This window comes from Rhinolophus ferrumequinum, chromosome X (genome assembly GCF_004115265.2).
Source record: "Rhinolophus ferrumequinum isolate MPI-CBG mRhiFer1 chromosome X, mRhiFer1_v1.p, whole genome shotgun sequence".
Classification (NCBI taxonomy): domain Eukaryota; kingdom Metazoa; phylum Chordata; class Mammalia; order Chiroptera; family Rhinolophidae; genus Rhinolophus; species Rhinolophus ferrumequinum.
In genome coordinates this window covers 101433246-101458056 of record NC_046284.1, presented here as the reverse complement: position 1 = coordinate 101458056, position 24811 = coordinate 101433246, and the positions used below count along the sequence as shown (strand labels likewise).

General features: G+C 38.4%; 1 protein-coding gene across 12 annotated transcripts in view; it reads right to left on the bottom strand.

Moving 5' to 3' along the window:
• Positions 1 to 24811, bottom strand: part of DMD (dystrophin) — a 2143628-nt gene that overhangs the window by 127088 nt on the left and 1991729 nt on the right. For all 12 annotated transcript variants that reach the window (XM_033109718.1, XM_033109734.1, XM_033109713.1 and 9 more), the window contains one exon: positions 21445 to 21506. In XM_033109718.1, the coding sequence (XP_032965609.1) occupies positions 21445 to 21506 (62 nt within the window). The remainder of the gene's footprint in view (positions 1 to 21444; positions 21507 to 24811) is intronic.

Genomic DNA, 24811 nt, shown 5'->3' with positions numbered 1-24811 from the left:
ACACAAACATATAATGCAAAGAGTCATGCATTTTTATATATCAAACACAAAAGTATCTTCCAACATGATGTAAGCTGCATTACAATGTACATTTTTTAGGGTTAATGAACTGAAAATTTTCCATATAAGCAATGTTATTTATGGAACTAGTGATTAATTTCTAAGTTAGCCCGCAAAGGTTTATTTAAGGTTAATTTAAATACTCAATATACAATAAAAATAAAATCTATAGCAATACTGATAAAAATGAATATGGCTAATTAGAGGCAGCCTTATTTTTTATTCTTATATATGAGGAAGAAAAGATGAGAAAAAGAAATGGGTACTTCTGAAGAGAGTGTATTGTGTTTGGTTTATTGGACCTAGGACAATAAATGTTGGTGCACAATAAATGTGGTTTGAATTGAACATTTTGAAAACCTCCCTACTTTTACCAGGTTTTACCTGTTAATGACACTGATTTTACATCTGATTTGTCTTCAAATAATATCATTTCCCACAGTGAAGGGTGAATCATTATTGATTCTCTTGCTTACCCCTTACAGCCCCAAGCTTGGGCTTCTTTCTTGAAGCACACATAACATAGATAATATCAAGACTTTCCCAAGACATAAAGGAGTTGCAATAAAAAATAAGAAAGAAAAAAGGTAATCTAAAGAGAATGCTCAGCAGTGAGAAAGGGACTTAGGTGTATTTAATTGTGGCAGATTCTGTAGATTGGATTACTCAACATGCATTTTCAAATTCTTTCTCCCTGGACTTTCTCTACTCCGAAGGCTGCAGGATCTCCATACTTTAACCCAGAGGTAGCCATGTGGACACAGCTTTGGCCAATGTTTCAGGAGATAGCTATAAGGAAGGGTTTCCTTTTCCAAACTGAAACACAAAAAGCCTCAGAGGGAGAAGGTTCTTCCTCCTCCTTCCTGCCAGAGGGGCAGCAGTCATCATGGAACCATGAGGTCAAATGTCACTTGCTCAAGATGGTACAGCAAAACAAACACTGGCTCAGATCTCTGATGGCATCAGGGAACTCTTCCTCAGCTCTCTACTGTCTCCAGACTTCTGCTTATACAAAAACACATGAGCTCTTACGTGGTTAAGATATAGCTGGTCAGATGTTTTATTACTTGAAGCAAAATGTGTTTTTAAATGACAGGTTAATTGGACTGTAATCAACAAAATGTAGAATACCGAATAGAGAGCATCATCCATCACCTGCAATCCTCCTTGGGGTGGAGAAAAAAAGTTAGCAGTAAAGATATCGTAGATCAGAGTTCCCCATCTTTGCTACCAGGTGGTGACACCCATGCAGGACAGCTTGACAGCTAGTTTAATGTTTAAAACAACGTTATAATAGAGGGTTGTCAAAAACAAGGTAACAGGTCCAAAATGGAGTCGCTTAAGCTAGGCCTCACATCACCAAACCAAGACTTAACCTAATTATAGTTTTTTGCTCTCCCAGAAATGGAATTTTAAACTAGTCAATTAAGAATCACCTGTTCAGCACTAGTGAGGTGATAATCTTCCTGATAGACCCCTGCCATCCTCTAAAGGAAAGTGACTTTACCACAACCAATCCGTTTTGCTATGTAACTTCTTTGTCCCGCTCCCTTTTGTCTATAAAAGCCTTTCATTTTGTACAGCTCCTCGGAGCTCCTTTCTATTTGCTAGATGAGATGCTGCCTGATTTATGAGTCATTGAATAAACCCCTAAGATCTTTAAAATTTACTCAGCTGAAATTTGTTTTTTAATAGGGCTTATGTGATTAAAGCACTCTTCTAGACATAAATAAATCTGCAGAGGGTCTAACTAGACATTTGCTTTGAATGGGATGTTCACAAGTTTGATTCTGCCCAGATGTAAGATAAGGATTAGAATTTTTAAATATACAGTTATTTCTCTGGAAATTAATGTCTGCCTATATATGAACACTTACAAGTAACTAATTTTTCATTAACTCTTTAGACATGTTCATATTTTTCTCTCATCATTAATGCAAAATCTCCTTAAAGCCAAGTAGCATTTTTCCTTACTCATAGCTCTTAAGATAAATGTTATTAAAAAAAAACAAAAACTTTCAATTATTCAGAAGTTTTGAAACTCAACTTAAGATTTCTAAATCTATCCTTTATCTGATAGTATAAGTTTTAGGTTCTGCTTAAAAATGATTTGCATCCTCTGTCCGCCTCTTTCCATTTTTCTGGTCCCCAACCTCCAACTCCCCCCAGTATTCATTCCCCTTAATATCTTCAAGAATAAAATGGATGCCAAAATGAACATCAGTGAAAATCTGATCTTAATTACCACAGAAAAAGCAAATTAACCATGTAGAAAAAAAACTTTTTCCGCAACATTCTGCCGTAGGCTTTAATCTTATTAGGGCAAATAAATTGTTTGGGTTTTTATTATTGTTTCATTGTTGATTGAAGGGTGGAAGAAGAAAATCAGTTAAATCCTGAAACATGAAAAATCAGTCCAAGAGAGTATACAAGCCAAGATATATGTATCTAGGAACAGCAAAATTTGCTCATTGCTGTGTTTTGTATACTCAGGGAAAGGGCTGAGGGGATATGACTCAAACTGCCCACGTGTCCAGAAGCCTAGTTATAGTATGATGTTTATGAAAATGAAGCACGGGACCGAGAACAATGTTTTCTTTTCAGCATTATGCGTTAATTTTTCTGGAGACTAGATGCTAGCTATTAGATCCTGATAAAGATGCTAATGAGTATGTAAATCGTTCTTTAAAAGTACCAATCACTTAGTAGCTACAGGTGTTAAAAAATTAATCAGTGGCAGGAGCTTTTTATTAGACAAAGGAACTGCCCTGGCCCATGACACAGGCCCCGCCTTTGCTTTTAGTAAGGAAGGATGCCTCAGGGATGGATGGATCCACGATCACCCATACGGTACAGACACAAGAACAATCCATTTGAATCAAGACAGGGAAATTCACAGTGTTACTGGCAAAAGACTCTTCTTTATCACCTCAACACTATGTTATCCTTGGAAGTTGCTTGACATAAAGCATGTCCTCTCTCACTCGACGAGTCTGAGGGTTCAGTCCAAGATTAGGCACATCTGCACAGCTCATGGATGGCTCTGAAGCCACAGGAGTATCCCCCTGTCCCCTTCCGGTAGCAATTTCCAGGGGTTGCCCCGCCCCACCTTTGGGATCGCTCCTACCAAACAGCAGGAGGAACCATTCCCGTGTCTACCTCTTTCTCCTCTTATCTCAGTTTCACTGGATCCCACCCAATGTTTTTTCTCCTCAGACTCCTGCACAAAAATACTTGGGGACAAGCTTGAAGCTGCCTTCTCTTTTTAAATGTAGGTGACTCTTACTTCTGCCCTTTTTGCATTCAAGTATTCCCTATAGAATCTAAGAGAAAAACAGAAGTGGTGGGCCAACGGCAAAAGGAGTGCTAACATTCGTTGAGTGCCAACAGCAGATGCTGCATGTCCCTGAAGCCATATACAATGTCCCGATTTCAACATTTCCAACCTTATTAAAGATAAGGAAAATGAGGCTAGGTGATGTTTACGAACTTCCCTAAGATTACATCCCAGAGCCTGACACCCAAATCTTTCTGACACCCAAAGCCCTTCGCGGCCTTCCCCATTCCTCTACAACAATATAGGGACAAGTGGGTCTTTGTTTGCCCACGGTGTTTGTAATCCAAATCAGCATGATGGTGATGGGCAGTATCTTCAAAAGGACCATGAGGCAGGGGAGTGGAGCTAAGAGATCATAGAAACCTTCACACAGAAATACGGACCAGAGAGGGAAGCTGACAGGCCAGTGGGGTAGTGGAGTGACCAGGAAGGTAACTAGACCTCTGATGATTAAATGTCCAGTTCTTATCCAAAGAAGCTTTGAGAGCAGAGCAATCCACCCCAGTAATGTGACTTTCTACCCCAAAAGCATTTGTTACCATAGAAACACGTGGCTGCACTCTATCCCATACAGTGCAGGGCATCAGACACTCTGAGGGTTAAATAAGATTCTATGACTTGGGGACCTAACCACCATTTATAGCACATTTTATTCCAAGTTGTAAGCAACTAACTTACAAATAAACTTTTGGAACACAGCCCAAGGGTAAGTTCCAAAAGGACTAAATCTTGTCTCCAGGCAGGAATGTGGTTCTTGCCTGACTGCTGAGGGATTTAATGGTTACTGGGCAACCAGGAATTAAATTCTTTAGGTAGCTTTAATTTATCTCTACCTACTCCTTATGGGTATTCTTTGGGGGATAAAAAAAAACCATAATTTTTATCAAATAAGAAAATGATATTATAGCATCTTAGAACTAGAAATCTCTCCTTCTAAATCTTCATTTTCCAAATGAAAAAGCTAAGGACTAAAAAGTTCTTAGTAACTTGTCCTGGGGTCCCAAGTCAACTAGAAGAAAAACGAGGTCTAGAAGCCAAGTCTTTTTCTCTTTTTTCTCATCCCTGGAGGAAAAAAAGGGGTGCTTTAGTTGAATTAATAAAGTAGCTGAGGGACTATCTTAAAGAGGCACATCCCCCAAAATTTTCACATAAACCAGAAGCATCACTGTCCTGCATATTCCTCTGCCTTCTTTTCGTTATTATTTTATTGTAGTAAGAACAGTAACACCCCTATCTCAGCGTCCCTTCCTGACTGAGCCAGAGAACAAAACACAAAGGCTCATTCTCTTTGGGACTTCAAAACTACTCGTCTGGCTTAAGAGCTCCCACCTGCTCCCAGTTTGAACAGAGAGACCATGAATTTAACGTTAACAAGTACTTGACATCATATTAAATCTGGAAAACAGTTTCCCAGAAGCAAGCAAGGCCTAATCTCATTGAAGTAGTTTCTAGAACCTTGGGATCTTAGGTTTTCAAGACTCGGCTCCTTCTTAACCACCCTGACATAGAAAGTCATGATTGTTCTGAAGTGAAGTGTGTTATAGGAGAAAGTCAGGAAGAGAGGATGTGAACATTTCTTTTAAAGAGCATCAGCAGTCCAAATCCTGAATTAAGAAGCCAGGTCCCAGACACTCCCTTAATGTGTCAGTATATACAATAGTTCATCCTCTCTGTACTTTGGACGATAATCTTTCTCTATTTAATAATAATGATGTTTCTGTTTGTTTTGGAAGTCATGAGAGCCAGTTAGCATTTATACTTTTGAATGGTTGCCTAATCTGACTTTTAAGGCTACTGGCTGCCGATGTTAAGCTTTGTACATTTATTTCGGTTTATGTCTCATAAACATACTAACATAACTCTCCATGTAGCAAATTTTCATTCGCAAACTGTCAGGCTATTACTCTTCAGAAACAAAAAGCCAAAACTTCAGTTGAATTATATAAAAGGTGATGGCATCAAAGAGCATTATGTCTATTATGCTATCAATGCGTAAACGCGGGCGTCTTTATATGCACGTTTGCTTGTATATGCATGAAATATCTACAGAAGGAAATACAGAAACTTCTTGCCCACACTTCTGTGTGGTTTCTTCCAAATTCTTTGTTTCACCCACCATCTTCCAGAAGAGTACTACTGTATAACAGAAGAACTAATGGAGAAAGAAGAAAAATTGGTGTGTTCTAAGTTATGATGCTGCAGGAAAAAGAACAGTAATAACGGCTATCGTTTATTGGGTGCTTACTGGATATTAGCCATCAACACATCAATTCTGATAGAACACCTCTAACTCTGATATTGTTATTTCAGTCCCACCTTACAGACAAGGAAACCAAAGGCCAAAGGATTAAAACTCATATCTGTTTAATCTAAATTATGATTCCGTCTCCTAGTTTGCTTGGGCAAGCAACCTTAATTTCCCCAAACCTTCAGCTTCAGTTTCTCCATGTGGAAAGGGACAGTAACAGTACCTGTTTGAGGGCTGTTGTGAAGACTACATGAAATAGTGTATCTTAAGAGCTCCTAGGAGAGATATATCCAAGATATATACTTGCTCAGTAAAAATTAGGAATCTTACCCCAGCATTTTATACATTAAATGCAATAAAAATACAAGGAATCTTTGTATCATGTTGATGATTCTAAAACATTTCTTTAGTTCTCCTTCCCAAATGCCCCCAAGATACTTCTTCAAAAAGACCACTGTCACTTCCAGGAAGAAGTGTTAGCTCAGGGGCTAAATCACTGGTTTAGGAGTTTAAAAGTACATTTAAATCCCAGCTATGCTACGTGAGCAAATTACCTATTCTCTTTGAGCTTCATCTGCACAATGGAGATAATAGCATACTTCATGGGGCTTTTGATAAGATTACTGAGAAATATATGCTGTGGAAAATTAATCAGAAATATAAACGTATGACATTCATACATTGATATGAGTGGCCCAAAATAAATTTTTATAAAAAGATGAACTACATAAATAAATCCATAAGTATATAAATCAGTAAAATTCAGATCCACTTCCTATTGCCCCAATTTGCGATTTCCTCTTTTTTGTTCAATGGTATCACCATTCTCTCTGTCACCAAGGCTGAAAATCTAGACGGCATCTTCTAACTCTTTTCTTTAAAGCCTATCCAAATCTGTCACCCCTTTCAGGTAATTCTATCTTGGGGAGAAAAACTTCTGGAGTCATGCCCCTTTTTCTTTCTCCCATTGCTATCCTAAGACCATGAACATCTCAACTGCCACAAAGCAAAACAAAGTGAAATAAGTAACCTCTGCTTCTCTCATCATCCTTACATCATCCCATCAAATTCTTAGCTCTACAAACAGGACAGAGGCTTCATCGCCTCTGTCTTCTGAAGCTTCAACAGTGTTTTTCCATTGCCAATAAAATGAAATTGAAATTTCTCATTCTATAATTTAAGGTACTCAATTTACCTTTAATTTAATGGCACTGAATCAGGGTTTTCTTCAAAACTCTGGAGTAGAACAATGTCCTCAATGACCCTCAAACAAGCTAGTCTTTCTCTTAATTATACCTTTGTTTATGCTGCTTCATCCTATCTGTAATATCTTAGCCTACATTTCAATTTACCTAAGAGTTACAAAATTCCTTCCTAGAAAGAAGTAAAATTCCTTCCTTACTCTCCAAATAGACTTCCCTGGTGATTCTAATCAATATTGCTTTTACCTACATAAGGTACCAAACATTTGACCTTGTATTAAATAAGTTGCTATACATAGCATTATACAATTTATTAACTGTTCCATGTAACTCAGTTGTATTTCCCAAAGAAGACAGTGAGGTCTTTCGTGAAGATGACATATGATTTTCTAGAATCCATACATAACAAGTAGAAAGACAGCAGGTAAGGATGAGGTGCGCACGTGAGTGTGTGTGTGAGTGAGTGAGGGAGAGAGTGTGTGTATGTGTGTGTTTGAGTTTAAACCTTCAGTCATTCCACCCGGAGACATTTAAATGTGCCTTGAAAAACAAAACGGGTATATGCTGGCATTAATAGACTATTATATCAGCAACATGAGGAAGTAACATGGTTGTCAATTGGGTTCCAAAGACGGAAAGGACTTAAAATAACTTAAGCGTTTCCCCCTTTGGCAACAAGTACTAGAGCTGGTTGATGCCCTTCATTGTCACAGGCAAGTTCTATCACAGCATAAGGTCCTTTGCATGTCCGAGTTCACACGAGCTTGGGAGATAAACATGGATCGTGACTATGTTTCTTTGTATCCTGTTACTCAGAGCAGGGCTTGGAACATTCTAAGTACTCCATATTTACAGGGAAAATACCAATGCCTTACATGGGAATATGAAAGTAAACTGTCCGGGCCTGCCCGGTGGCTCAGGCGGTTAGAGCTCCATGCTCCTAACTCCAAAGGCTGCCGGTTCGATTCCCACATGGGCCAGTGGGCTCTCAACCACAAGGTTGCCCCTTCAATCCTCGAGTCCCGCAAGGGATGGTGGGCAGCGCCCTCTGCAACTAAGATTGAACACGGCACCTTGAGCTGAGCTGCCGCTGAGCTCCCGGATGGCTCAGTTGGTTGGAGCGCATCCTCTCAACCACAAGGTTGCCGGTTCGACTCCCGCAAGGGATGGTGAGCTGCGCCCCCTGCAACTAACAACGGCAACTGGACCTGGAGCTGAGCTGCGCCCTCCACAACTAAGACTGAAAGGACAACAACTTGACTTGGAAAACAGGCCTGGAAGTACACACTGTTCCCCAGTAAAGTCCTGTTCCCCTTCCCCAATAAAATCTTAAAAAAAAAAAAAAAGTAAACTGTCCATACCTGTGCTATGTATGAGTTTCCAAGAGGCAGGAAACAACCTTTCTCTGCTACCTGTAACTGAATAGCCCTTTATTGATGTAATCAGGAGTCTCATCACCAAGAGTTCCTCAACACAATGAAAGGAAGCTCGCATTGTATCAGAAAAGTTTGGAAGAGTTTTGTTTGGTTAAATTGGTTTCGCTTTTACATCACTCACAAAAGAGGAAAAATGCTCAGTAAACATTTAAAAGTAAATGTTCATGATCACTGGCAATGAAAGATATGCAAATAACAACAATGGGATGGTTTTATTTTCCCTATTACAACAGCAAAAGTAAAAATAATGTTCCATGCTGCCAAGGGCATTGTTAGATGATGGGCAGTGTCATGTATTTAAGAGTGTAAATGGGTACAACTTCTGAGAGAATTTCAGGCAATATATCCCAAGAAACCCAACACATTAATACCCTATGACTCGGTGATTCCACTCCTATGATGATGTTCCTTCACAGTCTAACTTAGGGCCTGAAAACAAATTGCAAACAAGTGTGGAAAACATTATTAGCTCCATACTCTTTAACTGCATCTTGGCCAGAAAATGTAACTGAAGCAAGAGGCTCCAAACCTTAATTGATAGTGTAATGAAGAACTTTGAACAGAATGTCGTAATTGTAGGCACTAACGTTTTGAGAAGATACAAGTGTTCTGCTAGCCATTCTCTTTCTAGACAGGTAAGTTACAGCCAAGCGAATTTTTACATATCAGTTATTGTACAAATTAAAACTTACAGAAACATATCATAAAGCTGAGTTTCTCTCTCAATTTGTTTGCTAAGAAGGACAAAGATTTTCCCGTAATATTGAAAGTTTCCAACGATAGCTGCCTTGTCACCTTGAGACTGTAAATATCTCGTAAAAGAAATTTTACCCATTAAAACATTTGTGGTAGAAAACTGATCACTTACATTTATAAACTATATTTGTCATAGGATAAATTTAACTTATCAACCTTCTGATTATCGACTGCCTATTTCTGACCTCGCAGACTTTATTCTGTAACATCTCTAACACATACGTAGCTTGTTGGACAGAAGACATCATAACACCTTACTTGGCTTTCTTCTCAGAGCTTGTTTACAATAAGTCTTCAGAATCTTAAAGATTTATTGCCATAAATTTAACACAAATTTTAATTTCCTTTGTCACAAACTAATTTTTGAAAAATGGGAAATTATTTTTAAAAGGTGGTACTTTAAGAAAATGCAACTAGGAAAAAGTAATATCCCTGAAGAATTGTTAAGAATGAGAGAAAACTTATGATATTTAATGAATAAAGTAGGATACAACATTATAAAAATAATATTATCTCTAACAACTATATAAAACTACACAGAAAAAAAGGATTGGAAGCAAGCAATCCTTTAAAATGTAAATGGTGATTATTTCTGGGTGCAGAGATTTGAGGTGATTTTTATTTTTTTTTCACTTTTTCCAAAATTTCTGGAATGAACAGACATTTTAGTATTCAAAAAAAATTGGATTATACAAAAATTTATACCTTGAATCAGCTTTATTTTCCATAATATTTTTACGCTGTTGTCCTATAGTTTAGGATTCACAATGCTTGGCACACTCTTAAATGTTTACTGAGTCAAGGAACCAATGAGTAAGTGAGGCTATCGGAACATCAAATTGTGTTGTGTTTCCTGCCCTGGTTATTCAAATTCCAGATCCATACTGATTCTTTCTTTCAAGGGTCTTATCTTCTTGATTATCAATTAGTTATTCCTCTTAGGACAAAATGGATTCCAGAACAGCAGTTCACCTGGTTTTGCTAAACTATCTAATTGCCAGTGAAATCTACAACTTAATCAATATTCCCTATTTTTACTACTATTGAGCCTTTATCTTCTACATTCCAGAAAGAACTCCATCCCCATCTCTCCAGAGAGTTCCATCTTGCCAGTTTAATAATCTGCCTTAGGAAAATATCATCTATATCTTTCCATCTTCATGAATGGTATTTGTCTTCTTCCCCAGCAAAATCACTCTCCCTTGCTCTACTGTGTTTCATTCAGTGAACATTTATTTACTCAGAGGCTAATATGCACCAGGCACTGGTCACAAAGGTGAGGGAGATGGTCTTTGCTTAAAAGAAGTTCATTAGTCTTGAAAGACTTGAGAAGGAACAGTATAAACAATGCAAGTACTACAATCAAATGCATAGGAGCTTATCCTTAGTGTTTGAAATTCTGTGCAGATGACTTTTTTTTTTATTGCTACCTCCTCTTTTCTTGTTTCTAGTTTAGTTCCCTTTGAACCCAGTGTGCCCTTCTACTGCCTTTTCTAAGTCACCTCAGATCAGTAAGTGCTATGAAAACTTTGAAGGCTTCGTGTTTCTCATCCCTGAGTACTGGCAGATGCTTGGCTGCATTGCCATCCAGGTCTCCTGCACTTCAACCACTTGCTTGTTGCTTCTCAGATCCATTCTCTGACCTTTCGCCTTGCTCTGCTCTTTATTACAGAGAATGGCATTGTTCTGCTCCCTTACCAATTGGCTTCCAGGGAAGTTTGGACAACGGGAGTCACTGGAAGAAGACTAGAGGGCATGAGGAAAGGAAAGGACAGGTAATTTCTCCCTTTTTCTCTCTGCCTTCGCCAAAAGCTTTGCCAGTAGCTGTGTCTCCTTCCTGGCTCCAACTCTCTCCCATCAGCCCCTCCCTCAGTGGTCCCAAATGGCCACTGGTGCTAGCTTCAGCTGATAACCATGGCTACTGGGGTTCTGATGATACCCCTCTTTCCACTGTCCCTACAGCCCTAGGTATAGCAGAGGCTTCTTGCTGTCTGTTTGGCTTCTTAGCTCTTCCATCATTAGGTAATCAATTTTTGGCATTACATTCCCTCTGTTTGAAATAACTAGAGTGGTTTCTATGTTCTGACTGGACCCTGATTGATATATCACCCAAGTAACAAATCTTAGCATCAAAACCCTCAGCATGTCATATAAAGCTTGTCATGCATGGTCTCATCCCACCTTCACTTCCTCTGTAGCCACCCTCTTGCCCCCTCCCCTACCATAATAGTGCCGCCACCATTTGTTAGGTGTTTACGACGTGTCGGGCATTTTTCTGAGCATGGCACATTGTTTTACAGGCTTTCTCCTATTTATTTATGAATTATTGGGTATGTTTCTCTACCAGCTTATTTTTACGACACACATATTAGATTTTGTACTTTATTTAAACTTCTAAGGTCTTAAAGACACAGATAAGAGGAGAGACACACACATATGTATTAATAAAGTCATCTGCATTTATGATGAAAGGGTATGGTGTGAATCGTTTTCTATTACCAAAGGTGTATTATTTTAGAATTGGGAGACAGTAAAGAACACCGTACAAAGTCTGTTATTCTACTTTGCATTTCAAATTAAAGGAAGTGCATACTTGCCTGAAGTTGGGATAAATTGTGATCAGGTGAATGCTGGTACCTTGGTAACCTACTCTAGGAAAATTAAGTGGCTCCTCAAGTGTCACTTAAAGACCTAAACCTGGGTGACCCTCACTACGTGTTGGTATCTGAACTCAGGAACCCAATAGGTTTTGGATAAGGAGGGACGTAATATATGAATATGATAATAACACTAATAATAAAAAATAGTGCATTATCACAATCATCATCAATGGCAATTATAATTCCTTCAGCAGTTACTATGTCAGATATTTTGTCATTTTATATATATTCTCTCTAATTCCCACAACACTCTCTAAGGAAAGTGGTATCATAACTACTTAAGAAACTGGTAAGTTGGGGTTCAAAATTGTTAGTGCCTTTGTCTTTGGCCACAGAGAACTGGTGGCAGAGTCAGAATTCAAATCCACATCTCACCAGCCTCAAAGTCAATAAACTATTTTGCTGTTACATCACGTTACGTCCCAACCTAAACTCATAAAGGTGACAATAGTAAAGTCACAGTAAATCAATCACTTCCCCATTGAATTCATCACATAATGTAAAGAGTACACGTACCACATTTTGTATTCTGGATAAAAACAAACTTGTATTTGAAAAACATCACATACTATACATTATATTTAATTGTATGAATGGGGGAGGCATTAAATTAGGCAGGAGGGGGCTCTGCCACTTCACACCTGGTCCTTTCCCATATGGGGTGAGATTCTATTATTTTGACCTCCAAAATAATTGCAAGAAGGGCTGTGAAATGATAATGAAGATAAGATCTCTCCTTTGCCTGAATTTGTCTCAACTGGCAAACTATAAAGTACCACAAATAACATTTTTTAGGTGCACTTGTTTGGTGCTAATTAATTATCCTACCCCCATCCCAGGTCACTTGATTCGAGCTGACATTTCTACTTTCAAAAATTCAGTGCTCTAGAACAGTGCTACTCAAAGTATGGTGCTTCACAAGGAAAGATACCGGGAATGTATTAAGCAACTATTATAGCAATATGACATCCAAATGTATGATGAATGGGCTCATTTCACAGAACAGAGTACAGACCAGATCGAGCCTCGCAGAACTTGTACAGTGAGTTAAATATACGATGAGTGCATACTAGTCCGTTTCAGTAAGACCACCTACAAGTCTGTGATGTACTGTATGTTAAAAAAAAAAAAAACGCCTGCTGCGAAGCATGGCTCTAGAACTGACAGCCTCTTTAATAAACTAGAAAGCAAAATATAAAAAGAATAACTTTCCTATAAAAATTAATACTTGATAAAAATCTATATGTAAATATATAAATGTGTGCGTACACACAGACACATACACACATATGCAACATATGTCCCAGTTACATAAGCTTCAATTTATGAGGGGACATACACAAGGGCTTCCCTGGAGTTATGCAATGGACCAAGACTTTGTGCAATGGCAAATTCTGAAACATTCTCACAGAATATCACCAATTCAGAAATAAGCTGATGACTCATCCACTATGTCATAAGAGAGTCTTCCAGAATATTTTTAGGTCATTTTATTACTACTGTAGAGGATACAAACTTTAAAAACTCACTATCTATTTTATAGAGTGTCCTGACTGTTCTGAATCTCTTTCCAGCAAAATTGTAGCTCCCGAGAGACATACAAAGGTAATCAGACTTGTGGGCTTAAAAAAGAAATACCGGGGATAGCTGAAGAAGAGGAGACACATTTTTAGATGCCTTTACTTTGTGTGCAAAAATTGTCTTCTGCAGACCACCTACATAAAATTGTACACATCCAGCACTTTTTTCACAGCTGCAGGTGTAACCCTAATGCTTCTCTTATTTAGATCAAGTAAACTACAATTTGGCAGCTCTTTTAAATCGTACACGGGTCTAAGTCTGAGAGAGAATCCTTTTGAGTTCCGTTCTGAAATAAACTTTGGAAGATACAATTCAGAAATATCTATTTATTTATGTTCTTCAATTAGAAGCTTTAAATCAAGTTATTTGAACAAGAAAACAGTATTATAAAAGAATATTCTAGAAAAATGCCATAAGTTTTGATTTGAAGACTACATTTCTATTCTACAAATGGGGAAAATCAATTGAGCCTAAGTGAAGTTAAAAGAGCAGATTATTTTTCTTTTTTCTTTTATAAGCAGGATAGAAGTAAAGGAAGAACATTTATAACAGCCTTAATGTCTTATGTCTTCTATTTTGCAAATCTGAGTAAATCTCCTGTGCTAACTTTGTCAGCGAGGGAATATAGAACGTCATTTGAGATTCCATAGCTTAATTACGCTGATAAAGCAATTTTATAAATCATGCTACGAGTAATGGATATTCCTTTGAGAACAGTGAACTAGCAGTCATAAAATGTGTACTCTGGACTTGGTTCCTTATCAGTATGAATAAGTCAAAGCAAGTCTTGCGCCTTGGTCTGCTCAAGTCCAAATGGAAAGAAGGAAATAGTTAGTTGCCTCATCCACTGATATGGTAGCATTTTTTTTCCAAATCAAAAATAGGAAGTCTACTCAAAGGGATGGCAGGACAGAAGATCTGAAACTGAAATGGACAGAAAATTCAGGTCAGATACCAGCTATATACCTAATTTACAGCTGTGCAAGGATGAAATACGGTTATTTCTGAAAATTCTCTGCACACTGTAACCAGCTACACAAATGAAAGTGCAATTATAATAAAGGTGGTGATCCTAGTATTCAGGTATTCTAGGCTGGTGGTAAAAAACGAAAAACTGGGGAGTTGGGCACAGGATTCATAAAACCAAGCCCTAATCTAGCCAGAAGTTAAAGTAAAACCAGACAATCGAAGATCAAGAGAAAGCAAAGGACTAGCTCAAGGTCACATTCAAGCTGGGATCTGAATTTAGATAGTCTTTCCAGTTCCAGGCATTATGCTAATGAAAAATCGAAAGGCAGAGGTTTCAAAACTTAGCAACACTTACGGAACTAGAATAAGAGACAAGGAAAAGAATGTGCTAACTACTGAGTAGCTTAGTTGAGAACAGTTTAGTTTACCAAACCTGCTGAGAAAAGCATTAGGTCAAGTTCTCAAAGCAAAAGAAATTCATTGTCATTCAGAATCCCGCAGTTCCGAAGCCATGGGCATCCTCAGGAGGGACTGCTTAATGGAATGTAGAAAGCCTATCACAAGAGATGGGAGAATAAGCTCACTTATTCTCCTTCTTCTTGGCAAACTGAGGACAGAGGTGCAAGATTTCTGTGGCAGTGTTTCTAACTCTACCTTGACAGCTGCAATTATTTTTTAAAAACGATATTCATGTGTCTTGAAGAAGCTCTTAGGCTCTTAAATGGGGCTTACCTAGTCCTCTTAACTAAGACTGCTCAAGAACCACACCAACCTCAGACCCATCAGACGCTAAAACTAAGCCCTCGTTTTAACATTCTGAAGCGCTTCTCAGGCAACAGAAGTGAGGTTAAGGGCCACATGTTGATGGACTGCCTTCAAATAACAAGGGTTTTTAAGACCACTTTTCTTGAGAATTCCTAAAACAGTCGTAAGTCCATTTCTGAAAGTTGAGAGCTTTTGCATCACTCGGGTGAGCACCGTGAATACTGAGTTCCAAAACTTGGGTAAGAGCTATGAGGGGCTAGATCCTCTTAAAGAATGCCAGAACTGCAGGAAAAGAGGAGAACCATTACCCGTAGAGAAAAAACTGCTGGTTAAAGGGGCTTCAACGAAGGAAAAGGAAATTGGGATAAGTAATGTCAGATCATACATACAGCACATCTAGATTGCAGTGAACGGTTTGAAATCAAGTCAGTTAACCTGAAGCTTAATGATTCTCTCTTCATGTGACCCTATTCTTACCTATGTGTCTCCTTTGCAAACTACTGTTGCTTTGCTATATTGCTGGTATCACTAATGTAAACATCTCACATTGTAATTCAGAAAGGAACCATGGAGGGCAGCACATAAAGATTTTATTGTATTTATAAACATACCTACAATAAGACAAACTAAGAAATACTTTACTTTTAAGCAGCACATATTGTGTGTGTGTGTGTGTGTGTGTGTGTGTGTGTGTGTGAGAGAGAGAGAGAGAGAGAGAGAGAGAGAGAGTTTAAAATCTGTGATGAACTCAAGAACCTAGACATAAATTGTGAGAAAACGACAGGGTTTTAATCATATAATCACACTTCACGTAAATCAATACTATATAAGTATTTCAAAATAAATTCCAGAGCACATTGCTATCTCACATATACTGATTTTGTAAATTCCTTCTGGAGCCTTAAATAGCTTTAAGGTTTTCTTTCCTTTCTTTTTTTTTTTTAAGGAGCGTATAGCTCACAGTGGCCCACGTGGGAATCGAACCAGCAACCTTGGTGTTATCAGCACCACCCTCTAACCAACTGAGGTAACTGGCCACCCCGAAGAGCTTTAAGTTTTAAATCACCAAGATAACCTATTGGAACAGCAGTCTTTCCGTTACATTTGTAAAGATGCTAAAAGAAATCTGAAATTCCCCTTATGAATTGAGCATATTATTACTTCTAAGAAACGATGTAGAATATGCCTTCTCAACAGCAAATGGACGGCCCTGTGGGCTTGTGGAAATATCTAGAGAGCCTCCCTACTTGATGACAGCTTTGCCTCACTCTGCCTGCAAGACAAGGATGGGTGGCAAGAGCTTCTCCGTTGTTTGTTTTTCCAGAATGTGCATTTTTAAAAATAGGAATGATTAAACTTTTAGAAACACATTTGTCTGCAGAGTCAGCCAAAGGTACTTCTTGAAAAATTAGGATCAAAGCAAGTTTTGGAAACATTCTGCCCCACCTCAGCCCAAAGTAAGAGAAAAACAAAATTCTTAAGACACTTTTGTACAATACCCTAATTTTAAAGACAAGGATATAAGGCCCATATAAAAATAGATACGGAAAACTTTGTTTTCTATATACCATTCATCCCACCACAGTGGGGGTAGTCAGAGAAAAATGCTGACAGAAAACTGTTTTCAAATTATTCTTATTGATTTCTTTTTTGTGAAAACAAGACAATGCATCTGCCAAACCGTTAATGTTGCATAAAAATTTTTCCGGAGACCTTCCAATGCTCAAATTCCTAATGACTATCAGATCATCATTGTAAACATTTAAATTATTTCTTTACTATGAATTGTTTTGTGTTTTGTGTGGGAGCCCGACAATTTTTCCTCTCATAACTTAGAATTTTTTGAACGGGTACACAGCTTAAAAATAAGGGGAAAACACAAGTATTTTTTAACATTTGATAAGTAGAGCATTCCAAAAAAAGTTTTAGATCTGTTGAGAATAACCTGAGATGAATTCTTTTATATTTTTTTAATCAAAAATGTTGGTCGTGTCTTCTTTACCACTAAAAATTTTTAAGTCTGCTTTTTTGTGAATGGATGTATTTAGAGAGTAACAACGCACGAGAGGATATCCTTCTGTTTAAATTTACCTGATCAAGTCTACGGAAATCAGGGCATTTAAACATAAATTCTGTGTGTGTGTGTGTGTGTGTGTGTGTGTGTGTGTGTGTGTGTGTATGTGTGTGTGTATGTATGTATGTGTGGCTATTGCTGCTTTTTGTCATAGGTGCTCATTGGTTAATGAATTTTAGCTGTAAGGACACTGAGGAATGGGGTAGGGAGATGAAGAAATTTTTTTGTGAAATATGTAACTGTAAATAATATAAATTCATTGTAGAAAATCAGGAAAAGAAGAACGAAAAAGAAAATCACCTGGAATTCTATTAACTAGAGATCTCCAATATGAACATTTCAAGTAATATAGCCTTCCATCAGTTAATGCTCAAGTGCTACTTTTTCTGTCCTTACAAAATATTTTTGACTTATAACACTATGCTGTTCAAACCACGGGAGGAGTGGAACACTTGAATGCTTTTGGGGGCAAGGCAGATAACAGGGTGTATTGAACAGGCTGGTTGGGGATTTTGACAAAAATGGAAATTGGAAACCTCCTCAGAAGTGGGTACATTTAGGAATGTTACATTTCACGCATATTGTGAACCACTGCAGCTTGTACAGTAGAGATATGTCTGGGGTGGGGGTGGAGATTAAGCAACATCTTGATATTGTCAACATGTTACCACAGACAAGAGGTTCAGGTTCTATTAGGAGAGTGACCTAAGGATATTCTAAAACATTTAACGCACCACTCAACACCCGTTTCATGAATTGAGTGCAGTTGAAGGTTTCTAACCATTTCACCCAGCTCAAAACAGCAACTGGGCCCTAAAGGGATACCTCATGAGGAAAAATATAAGCCAATATGTAAAAAGAAAAAAGAAAACGTTTCTTTTCAGTAGGTGATGCTTGTATTTCAACTTTGAAACACTATAATTTGGGGGTGGGAAGGGCAGTCGGTAATGGTACTTAATCTTACAGGTTATCTTCGTGATGTAGACATATCACAAACTAAATCAATCATTCCATGTGTGCCTGGCAATAGTGAAAAAAGGAGTCTCTGTTGTCTAAGAAGGCCACCATACTATTGCTAGAAATGCACTGGTTTGTTCCAGAAATACCACGCAAGGTACTATCTATCCATAGGTAAAAATGTCAATTTGTACATATTTGTAGCAGGTGCACAGTAACCTACACGGACATACCAGTACTTTACTAAGTGAACAAAATCAAAGTGAAAACACTAACAGAAGACCCAGCGCGAATCCCAGGGTATTTGCTGTGTAGCCCTGATAAATGGCTTCGCTGCACCTGACTTCACTGCCCTGTGAAATACAGCAGTGGACACCATCCACCATATGCAGGATGGTTGCTGGCTTGTTACATGTGCTTCACATATAGTAGACTCTCAATAAATGGTAGATGCTATTTGATGAGTCAACACTGGATAAAAGTTAGCCCCAGTACGGTTTGATTGTAACAAAAATCCTGGAATCTTAGTTTTGAAATCTGAAAAACAAATTTCGGCCTCTAGTTCACTTCCAAGATGTTTGTTATTAGGATAGCAAACACCAGAATGTCAAATGTGGTCGAAATTGACCATATATTTATGACGGCTGCATTTTATTATATGTAAATTATCTCAATAAAGTTGATTTCATTCAAGAAAAAGTTCGTAATAAATGAGCTCTAAATTCCCCCAGCAACTGTAAAATTCCATTATCTTCCAAAGTCAGATCATTTTTGTCCAAGGTCACAAATCATGCTAGAACACCAGCTTTGAAGTTAGCACCACATTCAACCTACGGAGAAAACTTTAGAAACATGACGATGAAAAGTGTATTTAATTCCTATTGAAGAATGACTAGGCACAAGCACTTATTCATTGATAGTCCATAATTAGCTTTTTATCAACCATATTTGTGATTTCTCATTACAGAGTGATTAAAAGTAAGCTGGTAGCTCCTTAAAGGGATCCGCTCAACATTGCCAAGCTCTTCATTACATGTTTCGTGTATATGTATACGTCAGGAGTATTCTGCAGGGGCTGAAATGGAACCCCTGAGTTGATGTCTGCTTTGGGGGTTTAAAGACACCACCACTTCCCCCAGACCCAGATTCCGTGAGGGAGTCCTTTTCTTGGCAGTAGATCCCAGCAATCACCCTGGGATCACTCTTAGCCATGTTTCAGAAGACAAGTCTGAGTCTCACAGATCTGTTACCTCCCAGAACTGCTCGCGTCCGTCCCTCCCCAGTAGTTAGATGCTGATATATTCCTGTCTTGTGAGATTGTTTGAGATGATGGGAAACCCTTCTCTGGCCTTCCTTTCTTCTTTTCTCCATAGCAAGAACCTTTTTCCCTGCTCCATACCCAGGGTATAAAACATCCTTCCCCCTCCCTACCCTCTGAATGTGTGGTAAATCAGGTACCCCCACTGTGTTCCCCCAAATCCTTGGGAGCAGGATCTCCCTTTCTCCAGACTCATTCCCCCTTTTTCTTTTCCCTCTCAGTGTTGTCTGAATAAAGTATGAATTCCTTTGTGTTTTTTTTTTTTTTTAAAAAGTAAGCTGGTAGAGAATACAATGCAATGAAATGGAAATATGGCCACGGTACATTACCTTTAGGTGAAAAAAGAAAGCTGATTATACAACAGAACGATCCAACTTTTGTAAAAATATATGTATGGAATATTAAACTCTCTAAGAGGTGCGTTATAAATGATTTGTCTTTTCTTCTTTAGCTGTTAGCTTGTCATATTTCTAAACTAATGACAATCATCATTTTAAAAGAAAAGTACATTAAAATATCACAACTAGAGATCACTGTAATTAGAGTGGAAATTACTAATGGGCTGAGTCTGTGTAAACCAGAGGTTATAATCAGGAGGCCCACAGACAAGTTTAAATTAGCTCTTTCTTGACAGATTTCTAGTTTCTCTCGAAAACCCTGAAGTCCCGAGAGCACTGGGCTAGGACTACCAGCTACCCCTGGACAGCCGCTGCCTACTTCAGCTGAACTTGTCATTCTCTCATTTGCCAAAATATAAGCATTCCAATTTTCCAACTGTGGCCTAAACAGTGCAACAGTATATAAGCCAGGAATATTCTGCAGGGGCTGAAATGGAGCACTTTACATTTAGCTGATCCCAATTTTCTTTCCATTTAAAAAAAAAGTGTGACAGCATGTGTTGTACCTATGTGCACGCATGCATACACACACTTGCTGCTAGACTGAAATGGCAAAATATTAGTTGAAATGTATTAGATATGTGTGGCTAGTAGAATTATGTGACTCCTTTTCTTTTGCATGCTTTTTATTTGTATTTTTCAGATTTTCTAGAAGGAACTTATATAATTTGTAAGTAGAAAAAGTTTAGGAAAACAGTTTTTTGGGGCTAATATCGCCTATCCCATTCCTTAAAGTCTCTATAGCTGCAATACATTAACCAATGGGAACCTATGACGGAAGACAGTAATAGTTACACACATACCCCATATACATACTTGTATGTACGTATATACATATCCAGAATTTGCTTAAGCACCCTGATTCCTATGGGCTTTGTCATGTAACTTTAAACCCAGAGTTCACCTTATGCATTTTTATCTGTAAATATGTCCATTCGTAAAAAAGCAGACTTAAAAATTTTCAGTAGTAGAGAAGACATGACTATGTATTGTTATTTAAAAACAATTATAACAAGTTATGATAGAACAGAATTCACTTCAGATCATTCCTGATGGAACTAAATAGGTATAGACTATGACTTTCAGCAAGGATGAGAAAGATGGTGTGTTCCCCTTACTTGGAGGCTGTGTATCTGTTCAAAAAATTCCAAACTGTGAGGGGAAAAAGAACTGTCAGGCTCTCACACAAACACAAAACAAGCCATAGGGGAGAAGTCATTGAAATGTTCACAGTGATGACCCGAGAGGAAATTATAAGCACTAGAAAGACTGCAGAAAATTCCTTCACACAACATTCGTGGTCTGGCAAAACCTGGTCTTGGTTTCACCAGGAAAAAAATCAGTAAGAGCAACTGAAACAGTTTTATTTCTTGGTGCGGGTAAAATTGCCATCAATTGCAAGTATTTTTTCCATCCTTTTAGGTAACAAAGAAAACGACAAAGACCTTTTGGCCCTCTCAGATGTAGTGAATTTTCAGGAATCAAGGAAATTCTAAAATATATTTTTAAGGAGCCTCTGAAAAAAAGAAAGCTGATCAATTTGGGATGGAAAGGAGTCGTTTTTACCCTTTAAACAAGCTAGTGATATATTTAGACAACACATGATTTGCACACTACAAGCTACTACTTTATGCTAAAAGTCATCTGCCCTTTAACCAGGAAGAAACATGGCCATATCCTTACCTAAAGACTGGTAGAGCTCTGTCATTTTGGGATGGTCCCAGCAAGTTGTTTGGGTCTCGTGGCTAAAATACAAAATACAAAGAGAGAGTTTAGAATTTATAATGGGCAGTAGAGAAAAGGAGAAAAAAAATAACAACCCGGTTTGCTTTTGAATCATTCAGCATCTTTACTTCAAAGGCCTTCCATTGTGTAATGTAGAGTGTTTATCTTACAAGCAGAGGAGCCCCTACCTTTGCTTTCAAAGGTAAATGCAACATGCACAGTATTTGGTAACCAGAATTTGTTTCCTTTGTGCACCCACAACTCAGCTGCACTCCTGTTATAATAAAATGACCTTGTTATGTAACCAATCATCGAAAACCGAGATTTCTTCACCTGTCCAATGCGGAACATTCGGAAAGGACACTGACAAGTGTTATTCAACTCTGTCAAAGAGATATTGGGCATTAGTTCAATAAATAACTCGCCTCACTTCTCATTTGCTTTCACTACCCCTGACCTTTTTCTATTACTCTTTCTTCTCCACATGCAGACCTCCTATCCATGATAGCTCTATTTCATGTCAACTTAAGGTATATCCAGTACCTGACTGATATATCATACCTTCCCTCTTCCCAGTTCTTTTAGAATGTCTTGTTCAATCTCTACGCTGTACACACCACTACACCTTTTCCTGTATTTACCTGGGCCTGAATGAAGCATTCACAGCTCTCTTCCATTCCTTGAAGTTTAGCTAAGTGTGGTTGCCGGTTATCAGCTCCTGCCACAGAAAGAACAAACCGCCCTTGTTCCTCATTCAATTACGGGAATAAACCCGGGAGAGATAACTACATATACTTTTCCTTACTTTGGCCCATCTACATAAATCACCATAGCATCGTATTTCCAGTTTTCGGGATTACATGACGGGCTTTGATACAGTAAAACACAGGACTGAAGGATATTTTGGTCCTCATACTCAGAGCCTATTCATAATCTTTGGGGGAAGGGTAGGGATGGAGAGGGGAGAAATAGCTGAAAGGTAGACACTGGAAGGGGAGCCGACTGTACAGAGGCCTCGCACAGAAAGAGGAGTTTGGGGAGGCAACAACGTCAAGTGATATCAGCATAGGTTAATGGATTCTGGCTTTGCACCCTACAATTAGGTTGGTGCAAAAGTAATTGCGGTTTAAAAGGTTAAAAATTTCAAAAACCACAATTACTTTTGCACCAACCTAATGGCTGTGAAATTTGGGGTAAGCCTGCTCAGCTGGGAGAGTTAAAGGATTAACTGATTCATATAGGTTAGTGACTAGCACCTTCTGGTGCTCAATATGCAGTCATTTTTGTTATTATGTGGCCCCCAAATTAGTGCCCACTAAAAGCAAACCTTTTATTCGTTGATTATAATCTAGGTAAGTCAGCCAAGCCCCAGACCCTTTGTAGAGAGCAAAAACATTCAATGTGATTTACTTCTGTGTTTTAACAAATAAAAAGGAGAAGTATTCGTTGTGGTTTGATAAATGTAATACAATCGTAATGTCACAAAAACATGTGGACATTCCCGAAACTGTACAACTTCACAGACCATCCTTCTGATATTTCCCGTTCAGTGACTGAACAGTGAAGGCTACTGAAAGAAATTTACGAGATAATGTTCACTTGCAAAGAGCTGTTTCAGTCTTCCCAACATGCTCAATTCTGTTTTACTTTTCCGCAGAGACAATTCTCATTTGAGGAACACGACAGGGGCATCTCAGTCATTGGAATGTACCAGAGTGACATCTAAGTGTTAAAGAGCAAGAAGAGCACAAGATGCAGTCCATGCTTTAGGGGGTTTTAGGAAGCCCCAAGACCAAGCTGGTTTCTGATCTGGAGAAGGGACAGGCGGGACAGGTACTTTATATGCACAGCACAAGGAGGCTGCAGCTTGCAGCTTCACGGAAAAAGTGTTGCTTGTTCTCAGGCGTTTTTTCAGCTTGGAAAGTGATTGTGTACCAATTCCGTACACAAGTGCCCAGCCAGGAAAGGTTGCCTTCTACTGAGATCGCCCTGCATTTAGGCCTCCACCACCAGGGAACGGAGGGAAGAAGGGAGAAGAGGGAAAGGCATGGGTATCCACAAGTGCAGGCCTTTATTACACACACTGCATAATAATAGCGTCCCATCTCCATGACATGTAGGACTGTAGCATCTTCAATGGATGTGCAGAGAAACGTCTGTCTGAGCTGATAAACTTAATCAGACAGACAGAACCACTCTGAAAAGCCACCATCCAATGGACTTCAAATCACAGGAACATGGGCGAGAAATAACTTGTACCAAATGCAATTCTAGAAGAAAAGAGAAACTTGCATACAAGTGACAGGAGAATCCCACACAGTGAATGAGAGCTTCATGTAGCTCCCTCCCTCCAAAAAAACCTCACGCCTGTTGATATACTTACATTTCTATGTTTTTAAAGAATTCATTCCAGTGATTTTAAGTTATGAGAAGCATTTTAGAAAGTCTTTTTCAACCCATCAGTCCTTAGCTAAACTGAAATTTCCTTTACTGGAAGACGGAAGAAATCCTAAGTCCCGACTTTCTCCCCCACTTCATGTGTTATCAGATACTAGTCCTTTCTAGGTACTCATTGTCCCAAGTACCTGTGATTCTGGGGGACTTGAATAACCTAGATAAATGACCTCAAACCAAATGCAAAAGCCAAATTTTTTTTAACTTCTTCCCCTCCAACACGTAAACGTTTTATTTTTAAGCAATGCAAAGTAACTAGGAAAACAGATTTACATTTCACCTTTGCAGTCTTAGTTTCACTTCAATTGCAAACCAGTACCAAGCAAAAGAAGTGAGCAAAAGTTGGAAAGAAGAATAAAGGGCGTGACTAAGCCTCAAAACTAGAAAAATCATCTTTTAATCATTTAATGCTAAAAATGACTCGCAACATAGCTAAATGATTTCAGATTTTCTTGTTAACGATATAATGAACCAAATATTCACTTCACTGTATGTGGGTATTTTCAATCTGTGGTGAATTCAAAGCCCTAGTGAGACATTTAACGCCCCCCCCCCCCAAGGAAAGATGAGTACGGACAGGGTGAATTGCTAAACACAAATGTGCATTAACTCATATCTATATTCTACCTTACAAGACAGACAGATTTTTTTGTTTGTGACCGATACAGATTTTACAGCTCAATTTATTACTGTGTCTGTCTTCAAAACCAGGAGAGAATTCTCAGTAACTCCATGAGAAGCAGCTCAGGTTTACCTGGAATATACATACAATATTGAAAAATATGCTGTGCTGGGGAGGTGGTGGTGGAAGGGTGGGTGGTACTATTTTTAGTAACTGTCCCTTTTCTGCACTTCACTTTTCGTATCAGAA